The sequence below is a fragment of the Biomphalaria glabrata genome, chromosome 10 (assembly GCF_947242115.1).
Source record: "Biomphalaria glabrata chromosome 10, xgBioGlab47.1, whole genome shotgun sequence".
Classification (NCBI taxonomy): domain Eukaryota; kingdom Metazoa; phylum Mollusca; class Gastropoda; family Planorbidae; genus Biomphalaria; species Biomphalaria glabrata.
Genome location: NC_074720.1, coordinates 16703299 through 16721383, shown reverse-complemented (window position 1 = coordinate 16721383; position 18085 = coordinate 16703299). Strand labels below are relative to the sequence as shown.

General features: G+C 34.5%; 2 protein-coding genes across 3 annotated transcripts in view; one reads left to right on the top strand and one right to left on the bottom strand.

Annotated features, from left to right (window-relative positions):
• The first annotated feature begins 2262 nt into the window (after positions 1 to 2262).
• On the top strand, positions 2263 to 10090 carry LOC106051918 (uncharacterized). The gene is made up of 7 exons (XM_056044228.1): positions 2263 to 2311; positions 4252 to 4788; positions 5710 to 5821; positions 6376 to 6501; positions 7496 to 7664; positions 8666 to 8822; positions 8930 to 10090. The coding sequence occupies exons 2-7, from the start codon at positions 4257 to 4259 to the stop codon at positions 9058 to 9060; spliced, it is 1227 nt and encodes a 408-aa protein (XP_055900203.1). The 5' UTR covers positions 2263 to 2311; positions 4252 to 4256; the 3' UTR covers positions 9061 to 10090.
• A 2408-nt stretch (positions 10091 to 12498) lies between these two features.
• The window catches only part of LOC106051917 (N-acetylglucosamine-1-phosphotransferase subunits alpha/beta-like), a 36555-nt gene continuing 30968 nt past the window's right edge, over positions 12499 to 18085 (bottom strand). For both annotated transcript variants that reach the window (XM_056044217.1, XM_056044219.1), the window contains 3 exons: positions 17779 to 17891; positions 16635 to 16725; positions 12499 to 14157 (listed from right to left, as the gene is read on the bottom strand). In XM_056044217.1, coding sequence (XP_055900192.1) covers positions 13990 to 14157; positions 16635 to 16725; positions 17779 to 17891 — 372 coding nt within the window. In that variant the 3' untranslated portion in view covers positions 12499 to 13989. The remainder of the gene's footprint in view (positions 14158 to 16634; positions 16726 to 17778; positions 17892 to 18085) is intronic.

The window sequence follows — 18085 nt, the reverse complement described above, 5'->3', positions numbered from 1 at the left end:
TGCGAAGGAAAGAGGCCACGTAGGCCTGTATAACACCATGAGTACAAGCACTCAACTTAAAGACACTTCAGCACAGAAGAGTAAACAGTCAAGTTGCTCTAGTACATAGAACACTGAACGAGAACTTACAAACACACGGCCTAATACATAGAACACTGAACGAGAACTTGCAAACACACGGCCTAATACATAGAACACTGAACGAGAACTTGCAAACACACGGCCTAATACATAGAACACTGAACGAGAACTTACAAACACACGGCCTAATACATAGAACACTGAACGAGAACTTGCAAACACACGGCCTAATACATAGAACACTGAACGAGAACTTACAAACACACGGCCTAATACATAGAACACTGAACGAGAACTTACAAACACACGGCCTAATACATAGAACACTGAACGAGAACTTGCAAACACACGGCCTAATACATAGAACACTGAACGAGAACTTACAAACACACGGCCTAATACATAGAACACTGAACGAGAACTTGCAAACACACGGCCTAATACATAGAACACTGAACGAGAACTTACAAACACACGGCCTAATACAGTAGTGAGAAGGATACAAAGATAAAGGCACGTTTCTTGATTCGTATGCTAGGACAAAGTCGTACAAGTGCGCCGTCTTACCGGCCTACAATTAAACGTGGAACGGGTTGTCTGAATCAGCCAGGGAAAGACTTAGCAGAGTTGAAGTCTCTTATTAATATCCACGACTAGATTAACAAGGGGATATATGCGTAGGACCACCTTAGAATGTAGATCTAGTTATCTTCTCTTTTGAAAGGACGCCTCTAGTTTCTTCGTAATTGTCCAAAGAGTTGAGTCTAAAGACTATTGGACTGTTAGGCCTATGGAAGCTTGCCATCTAAAACAAACGTCTGTCTGGGCAAATCCAAGCAGATATACATTTTAACATCCCTACTGTCAGTGGCTCGTATCCCATATTCAATCCTTTTCTGAATCACATCCGCCATTAAAACGGTCCCTTGAGCAACGGTGAGTGGATAGTGACATTTGTTGGGGCTAAAAAAAAAATTCCATTCCCACAATGGATTCGGCACTTCGGCCTGATCGTATCTTCTAACGACCGTCACAGTGAGGCTGAGAAGCGTTGGTCGGGTGTATGTAATTTCAACTATAAGTTTAGTGTCTAGTCCATGTCTAGAAAATACTATAAACATAGCCTACATTTTTTCTTTTTTGTTCGTTTGTAGCCCATGAAGGCTTCATGGCAGTGACCGGGGGATTTTCAAATTCTCCCTCCCCCTACCTCACACTAGCCACGCCACTGCCTCATGACCCAAACATCCTGTTTTCACATGGTCCGGCAGGGTTACCTCTATGCGTATGTTTAGTGTATTTTTTTTAATACAGTCTTTCACACCTGCAGCAGATCTAATGTCTTTTTTTTTTATAGTCCATGTCTAGTCTAGATCTATAGGGTTCCACGACAATTTGTTCACAGACATTTCGTTCAACGACAAATTTTTCCTCGACTTTTCGTTCACCCGACAATTCGTTCACATGACTATTCGTTCACCGACAACTTGCTCACAGACAACGTGTTCACCGATAACCTGTTCACCGACAGTTGGTTCACGACAAATCTTTCTCACGACAAATCGTTCTCACGACAAATCGTTCACTAACAATTCGTTCATCGACAAGTTGTTCACAGATAAATCGTTCACTGGATAGTAACTTATTGCTAATATCATATATTCTCCTCGCGTGTTTAATTTGTTTAGTCGGGTGAACGAATTGGTGGGTGGCTGATAAGTCGTACACGATTTGTCGGTGAACGAAATGTCAGTGAACGAATTGTCGTGTCCCCATCTATAGATATCTATATAAAAGTATATAACAAACCCATATATATATATATATATATAGATAGATAGATAGATAGATAGATAATGTCTATGACTATGAACAAACCCAAATGTTACTATTTCAATTTCTTATGAAAACGAGTACATATGGGAGACCACTCTAAAAATTCAACATGGATGCACCCATGTAACGGAATGTCAACAACCTTTGGCTTTTGATTACCTTTTAGAATCTGGATTAGGTCAAACAACTTTCACTTTTAACATGTCAGTATAAAAACAAGGTATAAAACAAACAATAATCTTGTAATATGAATTGCTGTACATTTATAGATCTACAATTCTTGTTAGCATTCCTATAAAAATATTTATTCATTTCACCGAGTCGTTGGTGACTGACTTTACACACAGACTGAGGGTGAGAGTCTCTGACTCTGGTCAGAGTCTGAGAGTGAGCAGTAAGTCTGAGAATGTAAAATGACTCATTCGTGATTAATCAATTTATATAAATGATTCATGAATAATATTAATAATAAAATCACAGTGACATTATTAATTTTAAAATATATATAATATAATTATTATAATATAGATCTAATTATTTTTGTAATTGTTGTTATTATTGGTATCATTATTCCCATGAATGATTCAATGTCAGTGATAAAATAAATCAACGTTTTATCACTTTTTCATAAATAATCATAGATTCTAGAATTATTTTAAGGATTTAGCCTAAGTTAGAATTTTTTAATATCTAGATCTAGATTTCTAGATCTAAGTTCTAGATTTAGAATTTAGATTTAGATCTAATATCTAAAGTGATTTACATTTGCTAAGTTAATTTAGTGTTCATATGTTATGATTAGTGATATGATATCTTATCTCATATATTACAGATGTTTACTTCAAAAAAGAAGATAATTAGGTCCTACGCCTATGTCCTATGTGTCAATCTATGATGTTAATCAATGACTAACTCTGCTAAATAGAAGTCATTGGTTTTCCTGGCTGATTAAGACAACCTATTCCAGAACTCTAATGGCACTAGGGAAGAAGGAGCTTTTGTACAAATTTGTTCTAGTGTATGGAATAAGAAATATGACTATACTGTGTCAATTCTGGTACCGGCAATAAATTGAATGAGTGTGGAGTTGAGGACTGTGTGTAAATGATAACACCTAGATCTACCAGTATTATGAATGTGTAGTGTTAAGACTACTACTTATATCTATTACTAGACCTAGATCTAGTGTGTACATAAATATTTATTTAATTTCTTGTCATACAAAGTTGACAATGCAGATATCAGAAAATTAGAATATATCCTCTGTTTGTGACTCCTCAACTCAAGAAAACGTTAAGAAACTTGAACAGACACAAAATAGAGCAGTGAGATGGATAACAAACATTTGAGTAGAGTAGCACCTATGATACTAAAATCACTAAATCTAGAAATACTTCAGGATAGAAGACTCCCGGGTACGCTATTTTGCCTTAATGTGGCACTCGGGTGGAAACGATCATTTGAGGAAGTGATTAGGCTAAATGAATAGCAAAACAAAACTCCTTTGGGAGTGTCCAAGGGAATTTGAAAGCTTTCCCATTGCACGGTGTGGAGTTGAAAGAGAGCTATCACATCTCTGTCGATAATCCATGCGCCGTTCCTCAAGGGACTGTTATAATAATGGCAAATCCTGCATGGTTAGCTTGGTACAACATAGGAAAATGGCAGAGGTTCCCGGGATACTCAGCCTTCGGCCATGCATTCCAGTCCATGCGTCCAGAGTGCCAGATATATCAGAGATAGCAATAATTTACATAGACATTGACTTGGATCTCTTCCAGACAGAGTGGTTTTGTTCAAGCAGGCTTACATGCCTACAGCTTGAAGAGCCTTCGGCTCAGCTCTTTTGACAATCAAATGAAGAGAAGACTTAAAAGTAAAGTAGCAATCATATATAAAATATTGAACCATAATCTTCAAATACAAAAACAAAACCTAATAAAAATACTCAGAAAGGCACATTCCTTGTTCCATACACTAGGACAAATTTGTACAAATGCTCCCTCTTCTCTAGTTCTATAAGAGCATGGAATAGGTTGCCTGAGTCAGCCAGGAAAACTCAAGACTTGGCAGAATTTAAGTCATTGATTAACATGCATGATTGACCTAGGAACACACATAGGACTTAATCATCTTCTTGTTTGAAGTAATGTTTGTATTTGATAAGATAAGTGTTTGTTTGTTTTTTGTAGTGGACAAATAATTTTATAGCTGCCCGTTTAAAGTTTGTTTCTACAATTTCAAAATAAGCTCCTCATTTTCTGTTCAACAAACTGTAGATCTATTTATTTAAAAGGAATAAAAAAAATGCATTTTGTTTTTGTTTTTCTACAGGAAAAATGACTTTAGTAGCCAGATCTAGCAGGCTTTTAATTGACAATTTAAAAAGACATTTAAGTTCAGTGTGCCATATTCATCATAGAACTTCACACAAGTTTCCATATGTAGCAAAGTTTTTGTCCTATAGTCCAGCAATAAGTCAACAAAATTTAGTTTTCAAATATTTCACAGCCTCAGTTTTTTTATCACTACGAAAGCTAAGTACGACTAGGAGTATAGCAATATTTTGGAAGGACAAGATTAGTGTTCAAGACACTAACAAAATGAACAATTCACATACTAGCCACGATGGTAAAAGTCTTGTCAACAGATATATATTTGTTCAGACATTGGACCAATTCTATGAAGATGTACCAGATGGAATCATTTTAGACACAGCATATGCAGACTCTCGCCCTGGAGAAGCATATGATAAATATGTACCTGTAGTACTTGGACTGCATGACACACCTGGAACACATCATGATTTGTTGCCGATTCTTGGAACCTTTGCAAAATTAGGTTGTAGAACAATTGCTCCAACTTTTCCAGGTACTTCAGTATAACTGATTTGTAGGACTTATTAAAAGAAAAGTATAAAATATTTGTATAAACCAAGACAATTGAAAATGTTGATGATTAATAAAATATTGATAAAAAAGCATTCTATCTTTTTAGGGGTCATGTTGACTGTTATGACACGATTATAAATTAGTTATTTGTTTTGTAAATAAAAGAAGTTTTGACTTAGAGACAATGACACAACTAGTAAAAACTAGACTAGTTTTAGAAAAGGATAGCGAAATATCAACCGATGTAAATAAACTACTTTTGGGACTGCTTAGGGATAAGGAGCGAGTTAGTTTTGACAACATTTAATGGTTGCCTTCATTACTATTAAACTTCTTGTTCGACATTCAGTATCAGTGTTGACTAACTTAAATTGATTGTTCGGCCTTTCACCTGTGTTTTTGTATTTCATTGAGTGTTTCCTCTGTTTGCTTTATCTGCATTAGACACAGCGTGCCAGTGCCAAACATAACCTAGAGTACAATGTTCTTAAGTCTCAATAACATCTCTGAGTCCATCTGACTCTAATGTAAAGGTGGTTGGTTATGGTGCTGGACATTCAACAAACTTATTGAATATTGGTCACAGGATGACAGGTCATGTGGTTTTCGCTCTGAACTGTCATCTTGATGATCCCAGGTTTGAACCCTGCCTGCCACCATCTCCTGCTGTCCTACAGAAGGTTTAGGCTAGGACTTAATAACCTTCATTTCTTTATCAAGCCAAGTCAGAAAAGAGGTGAACATAACATCCCCTGGAACCAGCAACTAATATGAAGTACATGTACAGTCTTCTGCTATTTATTTTGTTGTTGTTTTTTCTAGACCTAAATGTCATTTCTTATAGTTATGTTTTATAGATAAGTAATGTATCAATACAATAAAATGAACACAATATTCCTAGGACATGGTGAGACACAGAGTTTGATGAGAGGTCTTGACAATGTCTTCTGTCACTCAACCATAGAGAGAGCTTTATTTGTTCATAATTTTTTAAATGAACTGGACATAAGGAGGTAAGGCTTGGTTTTTAATACAACCTAAAATATGTTGTTTTTTTTTGTTTTTTTTTTGGAAACAAATAATTTGTTACTTCTTTGAACTTATGCAAAAAAAAAAAGAAGGTATTTTGCTAGTTACACAAAATATTTAGGGCAAAATGTTTTTTTTTTATCAATTTTGTAAAGCACACCTTTCATTGCCATAATTAGAATTCATTTCTTCTATGGTGTTATTATTTTCTTCTTTTACCTTGTACATTTCTTTGCACTTAGCACCATTATCTAAGTATTTTATTTACACATTTCTCTACATATCTATAATTTTACAATTGGAAGTTTTCTTGGATGTTTTAAATACTCTTTACTTTATAGTAACAAATTTTAATCACCATTTTTTTTAATGCTTTCATAAAAGAAAACATCTAGTGTCAAACCCTTTCTTGTGTTTTCATTTTTATACCAGACAATATTTCTGGACACTTAATTAACTCTGTTAGCACCCCCATGTCATGTTTTTGATATTGATGATAATGCAACAAACCAAATGGACTGTGTTTCTGTTCTCACAGGGTAGACATGGTAGTAGCCATAGGAGCTGCGTGTTACCCTGCTCTTCGACTGTGTGCAGGAGGAGACTTGACCAACTTTTACAGGTCAATGGCTTTGATTTCCCCATGGCCATTGACCAGAAAAAGGTTACTTCTTTACTTTCCATAACATTTTTCTTTTTGCATTACTTTAAATTAAACATCAAATTTTTCAACTATCATAAACATGAACGGATAAGAACTATGACATTTTCTTGACCTTGACTGGTAGATGAATAGTTAATTAGGGAAAGTTTAATGTAACTCTTTGATTATCAGTCAGCCTTAGTTTTTTTTTCTAAGTACCACCCCTTCAGTAGACATTACTTTCTAAGTGTTATGTTGTGTTTTCCTTGATTTTGTTACTCTTTAAGTACCACCTCTTCAGAAGACATTACTTTCTAAGTGTTATGTTGTGTTTGCCTTGGTTTTGTTTCTCTCAAAGTGTACCCCTTCAGTAGACATTACTTTCTAAGTGTTATGTTGTGTTTGCCTTGGTTTTGTTTCTCTCAAAGTGTACCCCTTCAGTAGACATTACTTTCTAAGTGTTATGTTGTGTTTGCCTTGATTTTGTTTCTCTCAAAGTGTACCCCTTCAGTAGACATTACTTTCTAAGTGTTATGTTGTGTTTACCTTGATTTTGTTTCTCTTTAAGTACCACCTCTTCAGAAGACATTACTTTCTAAGTGTTATGTTGTGTTTGCCTTGATTTTGTTTCTCTCAAAGTGTACCTCTTCAGAAGACATTACTTTCTAAGTGTTATGTTGTGTTTACCTTGATTTTGTTTCTCTCTAAGTACCACCCCTTCAGTAGACATTACTTTCTAAGTGTTATGTTGTTTTCCTTGATTTTGTTTCTTCTCCGTTGCAATGGTAAAGTTTAGCAGATTCTTTGTTGTTATTCAAACACTCCACACTTTGTAATGATTAAATCATAAATGAAATATCTCCAAGTTGAATTGATAATATTTTAATTGAATAAAACAAACAAAAAACATTTAAGAGGTTACATAGGTTAATAAACTCTAAATTAAAAAAATGTCTACTCTACTTTTTTTAAAATAACAGTAAGAGAATAAATTGTGTGTGTGTTTTCTTTAAAGATATGAAGCCAACATTGAGCTTGCCAGAAGAATTCAATATCTGTGGGACAATCCCTTATTACGTCCTCCAGTCAGATTGCTGTTGCCTTCTTACAAGGATGGTAAATCTCAGACAATCAGAGAGAAAGTTACATCGGCTTACTTGTTGAATAATCTGAATCTACCAGAGGTAAGGAATAAAATTAAATGACTCAGTCAGTACAATTGTAAAACCTATTTAACAACGTGAAATTATATTACATATTTGTTGGATTTACTTATGTTTTAAAAATGCAAATAGGGCAGTGATTCATGTTTTTAATTAGTGGTATACAATACAGTACTGCCACCAAAAGAATTTAAGTCAAAGAGCCTTGAGACCCTCGACCAAATAGAAGGATTTCTTTGAAAGGCTTGGAAAGACAGTTTGGACTATTCACCAACTCTCTGTCGATTAGTACCCTTTGAGCCATTGTCCACTGTGGCAAAACTTTCTTATTCCTACAATGTTCTGACACAAACCATGAGAAGGCTGTTCATCTATACAGTTCCTGTTTTGGATGTGTCCACGAGGCTGCTATGATGAGGATGGTAAAAGATTACAAGCACCTGTTGGTGCCATCAATTTGTTCATCTTTGGCTACATGTAGAAAATCATACAATGTTAACTCTGACCTATTAAGACATACCACAAGCAATGTTAACTCTGACCTTATTCAGACATGCCACAAGCAGGCAATGTTAACTCTGACCTTATTCAGACATGTCACAAGCAGACAATGTTAACTCTGAGCTTATTCAGACATTCCATAAGCAGGCAATGTTAACTCTGAGCTTATTCAGACATGCCACAAGCAGGCAATGTTAACTCTGACCTTATTCAGGCAAGTCACAAGCAGGCAATTTTAACTCTGACCTTATTCAGACATGCCACAAGCAGGCAATGTAACTCTGACCTTATTCAGACATGCCACAAGCAGACAATTATGCTTTAAATGTACATTTTTTCTATATATTTGTTTCAGTTTGGGCGGATGTTGATTAAGAAGAATATTAAGTTGTTTTTTTTTCCATCAGATGAAGTCTAGAAAAGCATGTGATTATCATATTAGATGGATATTCATTGTCATTATTTGTGTTGAATAGATGGATTTCTATTGTGTTCTGCACATATAACATTGTTTTACTTAGGCAGCTGGTTTTGCTTTGGCAGCTGGAATTTTGAATGTTCCTCGTTTTGTTATGTTTGGTGAGTGTGACCATGAAGTGGAGAAAAATCTTTACTATGACTTTGTGGACAAAATGGAGATACCTAAAGCTAACATCTCCACTTACAAAGGGAAATTAGGTTCGTAGTTGCTTTCTTATTTTGGCTGGTTAAAGAAAGAGATTTATTTTTAATTTTTTAGGCTTGAAATATTTTCTTTGCTAATTTTTTTCTTTTTTAACTTCTAGATTTCCCTAAGTTGCCAGGTGCTATGGCATTCCCTGAAGACAACTATGACATACACATGGAACATCCTGGAGTTATTAGTATAAGCCTCTTAAGCCTTTTGAAACTGTTTTACCCAAATATACAGTTGTAGTCATTTTATTATGTACATAGCTCTAACTCTTTCACTGACATCCAATGTATAGGACATTGTATCAGCTGTTTTAAAGAGTTTAGTTTCACAAAATAGGCAGATAGTGGAAGGGAGCAAAGTTCAAGGGAAGTTCATCTGACAAAAACTGATTCAAGTCATTTTAATGACATTTCTGAAAATATACAAGAAATGTTTTATAGTTTAAAAAACTTTTTCATTGAAATGAACTCCCTTTGTTATTATATTTTCCTAAAAATATTATCCATTCAATCCCAGAGTGAGGTAGTGTTGACATTTAAGTGTGTTTTAGAGAACCAAGCATAATGTACAAAACTATAATACTGTATTGTGTAGGTGTTATTCTTTAAGCTTATCATTGTTAGTTTCAACACTGATATGTATGTTTGTGAGTCTTGTGAGTTAAAAAGTTGAATTATATGATTGAGCAGAAGCTTGGTTTTGTTTCTTCTGGTAGAAAATTTTTATTTTCAACAAAATATAAATTCCAAATAAAATACATGTTTTAATTACCCACAGGATGATATGAATCTTAGTCCCATGAAAATAAAAAATAAAGTTGAAAAAAAACAACATTATTAAATCATTTGACTTTTAAAAAGTCATAGAACAATCATACATGTAAAAAAAAAATTGTCTACTGTTAAAAGTACTGAAGGCAAAGGGAGAGCTTTATGTACTCTTGCAATAACTTGAAGGGTGTAACCATCATCCTCATTGAATAACTCGAAGGGTGTAACCATCATCCTCATTGAATAACTTGAAGGGTGTAACCATCATCCTCATTATTTCAGGTTCCCTTTCACAAGTATAATTCTATTCTTGTTAGTGAATGTGGACACTAGCTCTGATCAAACAGACAGCTGACAAAATGATATTTAAAAACAAATTAAACTGCATTACATGGATTCATAAATATGAGAGTGTTTAACAAATATTCTCTAGGCAGGTGGGTAGCAGGATTATTGAATGTTTTTAAAAAGAAAATGAGTTTTCTCCACATTTCAGTCCCATGAAAATAAAAAATAAAGTTGAAAAAAAACAACAACATTATTAAATCATTTGACTTTTAAAAAGTCATAGAACAATCTTACATGTAAAAAAAAAAATTGTCTACTGTTAAAAGTACTGAAGGCAAAGGGAGAGCTTTATGTACTCTTGCAATAACTTGAAGGGTGTAACCATCATCCTCATTATTTCAGGTTCCCTTTCACAAGTATAATTCTATTCTTGTTAGTGAATGTGGACACTAGCTCTGATCAAACAGACAGCTGACAAAAACTTATCTGTGTTTAGATCTATATAATGTCGTTCTAGGCTGCCAATATTTTAAATAAAAACAATTCTGTGCCACTGAAACAGAGAGACAAGAAATTTTGAAGAATTTGAAATAGTAATCAAAGACTATAGAAAAACACTTGTAACTGTAGTAAACACATACAGAATCAGTCAACATCAATCAGTTCATGGAATTCAACTTGTTTGAACATTTAGTTCAATTTGTGTCCATCTTGGCCAAGGCAACTTGCAGTTGCATTGAACAAAAACAATGAAACTCAAATAACCAGCTCTAACTTTTAAAATATACAATTTAAATTGAATACACAGAAAGTAGATATAGAAAAGTCAATTCCCAATTTCTACATACACTTTCAGAGTACCTCAGTCAGTCACCCACACAAGATATTTGTACATACACTTTCAGAGTACCTCAGTCAGTCACCCACACAAGATATTTGTACATACACTTTCAGAGTACCTCAGTCAGTCACCCACACAAGATATTTGTACATAATGTTTTGAAGCTAAGACAAATCCCTGAATGACCAGACAGAAAAAAAGGCAACACACTAAAGAAAAAAACAAACTTTGAACACTGAATGACATGTTGATAAGACAGTGTAACAGACTGTACATTGCTAGTCAATCAAGTGACTGTAGTGATACAGCAGTGTCTTAACTTACTACAAACACTGAAAACAATTCTCTTCACTCATGACTAGTTTAAGAGATAAGTTTCTTGGCAAGTACAAGTCAAAGTTGTAGAAAAATATTATTCTGAAAAAAACAGGAGAAAATGATTTCACATTTTGTAATAGTTTCCTATAAAGTTCTAAGTAGAGTGGTTAGATATCAACACTTTAGCATTGTTCTGTCTAAAGAGATGAATGGAACAATTAGTAGCTTGTCATAATGAGAGTCCACACACTAAACAGAAATGAACTGGTTCTTTCAGATTAACCTTTCAAAACACATGGGACAGCCATTCTATTACTGTTGGTACTGCTAGTTGCATCTATTTTATTTAGTGGCTAGCAGTACATTGAGCTACTGTCATGACCATACACTAATAAATTAGGAATGTACCAAGATGATGAAGAGATGTTAAAACAAGGTGAAAGCTGGATGTAATGAGATCAGGATTATTGGAAGTACAAAAACATGTCTCTTCAGAGAATTATACACACACAAAAAAGTCATTTAAGAAATACACAATCAACTGGTAAAAAAAAAATTGTATTGAAGAGGAAATCATTTGCAAAGAGAGTTAGGGTAGAGAGTCAATTAAATAAAAACATAATTTGATGTAAAAATGTATTACAAACTTTAAACTTTAGACAAGAATCACCCGCAATCTAATATTAGCCACTTTATTATTGAAATTAACATAATTGCAATCATTTGTAGTTGTGCTGGCTACATTGTCCCTTGGCTGCAGAATTAGGTGAATTTTACAATGGGAAACTTTGGATTTCTATAACATTCAATAAAAAAGGAGCTTGTTTATATTATCGCAGCCCTTTCAATGAGACAGACTCCATAGGGTTCAATGTTATTTGGAGGTAACAACAGTGTGTAGTCTTTGCTTATAAGCTTCACTAGAGACAAACATGTGAAGGTACAATAAGATGTCAAAGTTTGTCAGGTGACGGGGAAGAGAATGCAAAATAGACAGGAAACATAGAGATAGTCAATGACTATGGAAGACAATAAAAAGACCAGGTTGACTTACAATAAGTAAACAGGTTTACAATAAGTAACCAGGTTTACAATGAGTAACCATTAAAAAAACAACTAATTGAATATTTAAAATATCATGAACTTGTAATTTCAAGTGTTAAGCAATTTTAAAGGCAGTCATTTTTTAAATCTTAAAAACACATAGTTAAATGAATATTCAAGAAAACAAGAATTGATCAATTTCAGTTCAGACTATTATGATGATGTTATTATGATGATGTAATTATGATGATGTTATTATGACCAAGTTTAGTATTAACAATAAATGAATGTAATAACATGCATTTCAAATCAATAGAAACAGAAACTATATATACACAAAAAAGGGTAAATAACTCTTATGTATAAAAATTCTTTTTCAAATGACAACCCTTCAAAATGAGCAAAGAATCAAAGACCATTATATACATATGTTTAGATAGACATTGTTCTATTGTTATTATATTTCAAAATTCAAGCATCAAAGAGTCAAATGTAAAACATACTAAAACTATTGCCATGTCACCACATGATCAATATAGACTAATTTCATGCATTTTTTGTTGTTTAAAATAAATTCACTTAATTGAATACACTAAAATCTTTTCATTAATTAATTAAGTATTAATGCTAGCACTAAGTTTTTAGCTGTGACCTTCAATTATTTTTCTTTGAAAACTACAAGCGACAAAAGAATTGTTGAAGTATTAAAAAGATGGAAGGATTAAAAAGAAATAAGAAAAGATTTTGTTCTGTCTAGAAAGATAATTCATAAAAAAAAAAACAAGTAAATATCAAAAACTTGATGATGAAGACCAAATGATTAAGTAATACTTCAAATGAGTGGCACAAAAAAAAACAACAAACCCAAATTCTGATCCAATTCCTTCTCTGTTTTATCCAGTCATGTGAGAACTCAATAAATACATTGGCACTAATACAATCAACAACTGTACAATAAATGGCTCTAGGCCTGAAATCACATTCAATACATCATCATTGATACACAGAAATGTAAACAGTAAAAATATATTAGTAAAATACAATGACAAGTGGATCTGTGCAGGTCATCCTGCAATCACAGATAGGAATGTTGGTCAAAACTTCAAAAGTCATGACTGCAAACACAGACACACTCAGGCTAGGGCTGCTCTAGTTTCATCCCAACACACATCCCTCCTTCAACAGTAGTCACAACATTGGCAATACCAAGTCAAACATTTACTAAGACACTGAGATCAAACCATTTAATTGGTGTATGGATTTAATGTACAGGCCCAAATATTAAATCTATGGGGCAGCTAAGGTTTTCAAAAAAAGAGACTCTAAACATGTGAGAAATCGACTACACCACCTAATTTTAAGCTCTAAAGTTAATGATGAAGTTATTCTATGAAATCTCTATTTGCTTTCCTTTAAAAGGCTACATGCCAGCATTCTACTATAGCTTCTTGTTTCAATTTTTCCCAGGTTCTTTACATTCCAAGAACTGAGAACAAAGAAGCACTTAACAATAATCAAACATTACATTAACAAAATTGGTGTAAGAAACGTTCTTTAAGTAACAATTCTCATAATGTTTTCACTGTCTAAAGGCAACAAAAACTCTCAATCAGCTACTTCAGCTGATTGTAAAACACAACGTAACAATGTTTCTCTACTACATTTTAGAAAACTACCTTTTTTTTGGGGATACAATAAACTCTCACATTATGTATGTTTATTTGTAACCAGGAACTTCACATTTTTTTGGATGGGTTGGGGGCATATGAATAGGTTAAACTTCCTAGCCAATGTCAAACTAGTTGCTCAGTTCAGCATGTGTAGTCCTATGACAACTAAATTGATGAGGAAAACTAGACTTAACACAAAGATCATAACATTTGGAGAGAGCAGCCCTAGCAGTAATTGTCATACTGTCTCTGTCACATCGTCCCACACTACGAAGGTACTCGGACCGTCTTTAGACTCTGAGCTTGGGGAACTTGACACAGAGGTTGGAGGTGTTGATTCAGGGCTGGAGGATGTTCGTCTTCTCCTACGTTTCCTGCTGCTCCATTTTCTTTTCAGAGCATCAATCTTTGAAACAAAAATTACAATGAAATAAGTAATTCTTTATTCAACCTAAAACAGTAGAAAAGGAATTAAATAACAGTGTAAATTATGCTTGTTAAACTAAAAGCTTCTGAATTTCACAGTAAATTTTTCATAATAAGAATTTCAAAAAGTTTTTGTTTTATTGTAAATGAAGACAATATCTTATTTTTACTATGGGGTAAAGCCAACCAGACACTCCCAGAACTATATAATCTCCTGTGCAGCTGCTGGGAATCAGGTCATGTCCCAAGGGACATCCATAAAGCAAATATAGTCACAATATATACAAAGGAAATCTGAGTCATTGCAAAAATTATAGGGGCATCTCTCTCCTTAGCATAGTTGACCAAATGTTTGCTAGCTGCAGGTGATAGCTTCTAGAGTCTACCCAAATATTTGCTAGCTGCAGGTGATAGCTTCTACAGTCTGCCCAAATATTTGCTAGCTGCAGGTGATAGCTTCTAGAGTCTACCCAGGGTCTAAATGTGGACTTAGGAGTGGTAGATCCACTATAGATATGATATCCTCTCTAAGACTACTGCAGGAGAAATTCCAAGCAAAAGACAGACCAATACACATTGTATTTGTTGATCTGACAAAAGCCTTTGACATGGTCAGCAGGTGTGGCCTTTTCAAACTCCTAAGAAAAAAAAAGGATGCCCTCCCAAACTACTATAGTTCGTTGAGTGTTTTCATGAGGAAACAAAATGTACAGTGAATTTAATGGATGCCATTCAGCACCTTTGAGTGCTCGCAACTACTCTGTTTGGCATATTCTTCCCCTGCCTAATACATTATGTTCAGTGACATCAATGAAGGTGTATTTCTCAATACAATATTCTCTGGAAAACTCTTCAATGTATCCTGATTGAGGGCAAAAGTTATAAGTTACAAAAACTGTCTGCTGTATGCCAGAAGTTTGTCTTCAATATTAATCAAAGCAAGACAAAAATACTAATTTAGAACACAAGCACTGCAACTCACATGGCCATTAATGGCCAACCACTGGAAATTGTTGACCATTTTTGTTATCTTGGCTCCATCATCTCCAATGATGTGCTACTGGATAAAGACAACAACAGATCACCAAGGCAATGGGCACCATGTCACGTCTCCAGAAAAGAGTGTGGGAATGCCTTGCTGACTAGCAATACCAAAGTCCTAGTCTACCAGACCTGTGTGATGAGCACTCTGCTAAATGGTAGTGAAGTATAGTCTAGTCAACCTACTCTTGGCAGGAAAAAAAGCCAAATATCTTCCACCTCTGATGCTAAAGGCGTATTTTAAAAAATATGGTTGCAAAAGAAAATAACCAATGAGGAAATGCCATGAAGAGCAGGGTGCCAGGACATCCTCGCTGGCCTGGACATGTTCACAGAATGCCACAAGTTTGATTTCCACAAAACATTCTGTATGGTGATATAATAGAAGGCAGAAGAGCCTCTGGTCACCCAGTTTTAAGGTATCATTGTTTGATAGCCGTTGAGACATGAACTAGTTGGGAATCAAGAAGTACACTTGAAATTCATGGTTAACATGTTTCACGTGAAAAGCAAAGGCTTGCTCAGAATTGTGGGTAAGTCTCATTCTGGGAGCTGACCACATGGTCAGATATGAGTAGTCACCATGGTCATAGAAGTGGATAGACGTATCATGTCTATTATGTATAGAGCATTACTAGTTATGTACTTGATGTATTCCATTGGACTTAATAATTGATTTATGTTAAGTATTTCTTGTAATCCTTGATGACTGGACTTGCCAGTGTGTTAATATTTTATGTCTAATAAATGCTCATTGCATCAAGTTCTGAATCTCTATGTTTGTTGTGCTATTATAGTTGTAGTACTCATTAGTAGACATACGAGAAAACAAATCAGGTGTAAAGAAGGATATTTAATTATGACACAACAGACACTTTAATAAACACCAAAAGAGGTGTTACATCAATATAAAGATGCATAAAGTTACACTGATGTATGGAAACATGACATGAAGCTCTTCAAAATCAGCACTAAGAGGCACAGGATAGATCAGCATGAAGAGCAAGCCTAAAGGAAGGGTCCTGGAGAGAAGATGGCTTACACACCAAAAGTAAAAGGAAGGGTGAAAGTGCATCAGCACCCCGCGATTACAGATGCCCAACTTATGATTGCAGCTGTGTATAAAGGATTGGCTTCTAAAATAGTCACAAGAGAAGTTGCAAAAGGAAAAGATGTAAAATGCCACACTACGAAACAGACAAATTATGCAGTACTAACATAAGATAAACATCTACTAACCTAAGATACTAGAATAAAATACTAAAGTACTAGTATATGATACACATGCACATAAGATACACAAGCACTAAAATAAGATACACAAGCACTAACATAAGATTCACAAGTACTAACATAAGATGCACAAGCACTAACATAAGATACACAAGCACTAACATAAGATACACATGTACTAACCTTATCACCCAAAAATGAGATAACAGCCAACAAGACTAAAACAATCAGAGCAACATGAGTCCAAAATCTCAACTGATCTCTGTAGATCCTCCTGTATACAAAAGTAACATCACAATGAAACATGTTAGGGTCTATTTTTTAAAATTCTTCAGACACAAAGAGGTCAACATTCAATAGGAGAGGATTTGGTCATGTGAACATAACATTAAAATTGTAAACAGATTTGGTATCAGGGTGTCAGAGCTGATGTTGCCCAAATGAAGATCCCAAATCAAATCCTAGAGAAGAGTGCAGTGTGATTATTCTAATTTTACTTAAGATTAAATGCAATTACCATGTCTTGGCTTGTCTTGGCTACCTAGAAGGGGGCTCGAGGTTCGACACCCGACTCGGGCAGAGTTGCGTTTACTGAGCGCCTAAAGGCAGCATGGAAAACCAACTTCTAGATACCTCCCCCCCCCCACTGGTCCACAATGAGATTGGACCAAAGCGCTCTGAGCATGCTATAAGCATGAAAGTAGTGCTATATAAAAGCTATAATAATAATAATGTGAACATGGTGACGCAGTGTACTAGATGAAGCCAAAAAAAAAAAGAGCTGGGAAGCCATTAAAAAACTATCAAGAGACCGTGGATAGTGAAGTGTTTTTACTGAGGCCCTATGTTCCCTCTGATGATGATGAAATGATGCTACGAGTCCACCCAGATCTATTACATTTGCATACTGGCTTCTGATCCTTCAACCCTTTTGATCACATAAGCAAGAAATTTTACATCACCTATAAAATGGGATATAAGTCTCAAAGAGATTTTGTATATTTCTAACCTAAAATCAGATTGAACAGTTGCTTATCTAGAAAATATACATTTGAATTACTTAATACAATTATATCTAGATATCTTTAAGATTTTTACATTTAAAGAAGGCTTATTTGAAAATAATATCTTTATTCACAACTTAACATTCCTTCTATCATTATCTTTTCAGTTAGGAGGATTCTTTCAATGCCTTACATATATAAGCCAGCTACTTTGCTATAGCCATCCTTGGCCCAGACGTTTTGGATACATTTATTTAAGCAGTTCTGTGAAGCCAATACAAACTAGATCTGTAACATTTAGTCAAACAAATGAGAAAACTCACCACTCTCTCAATTCTCTCATGTGCAGAAACCTATTCCTGTAATCTCTAGGTAGTTCAAACTGAGATGGAATTGGCAGAAGTGACTCATAAAAATCTTGCAAAATGGCCTTGACCTACAAAAATTGTATTTTTTTTTTTACAAAGAAAGGCAAATATAAATACTTTCAAGAATTAAAAAAAAAAATTCCAAAAACCCAAGAGGTTAAGTCATTGAAAAGTATCTGCAGTTACCAGCTGTTTTATTTGTTTGACAAGTTTCAGGTGTTCCTTCAGAATTGAAGATAATTACATTATAGTCCACCCCTCT

Bases quoted from the DNA above. Each gene is read 5' to 3' on its own strand.
- LOC106051918 (XM_056044228.1), top strand. From the start codon at position 4,257: ATGACTTTAGTAGCCAGATCTAGCAGGCTTTTAATTGACAATTTAAAA. The intron at 5,822-6,375 runs GTAAGGCTTGGT...CTGTTCTCACAG, and splicing joins AATGAACTGGACATAAGGAG to GGTAGACATGGTAGTAGCCA. The intron at 6,502-7,495 runs GTTACTTCTTTA...TTTTCTTTAAAG, and splicing joins TGGCCATTGACCAGAAAAAG to ATATGAAGCCAACATTGAGC.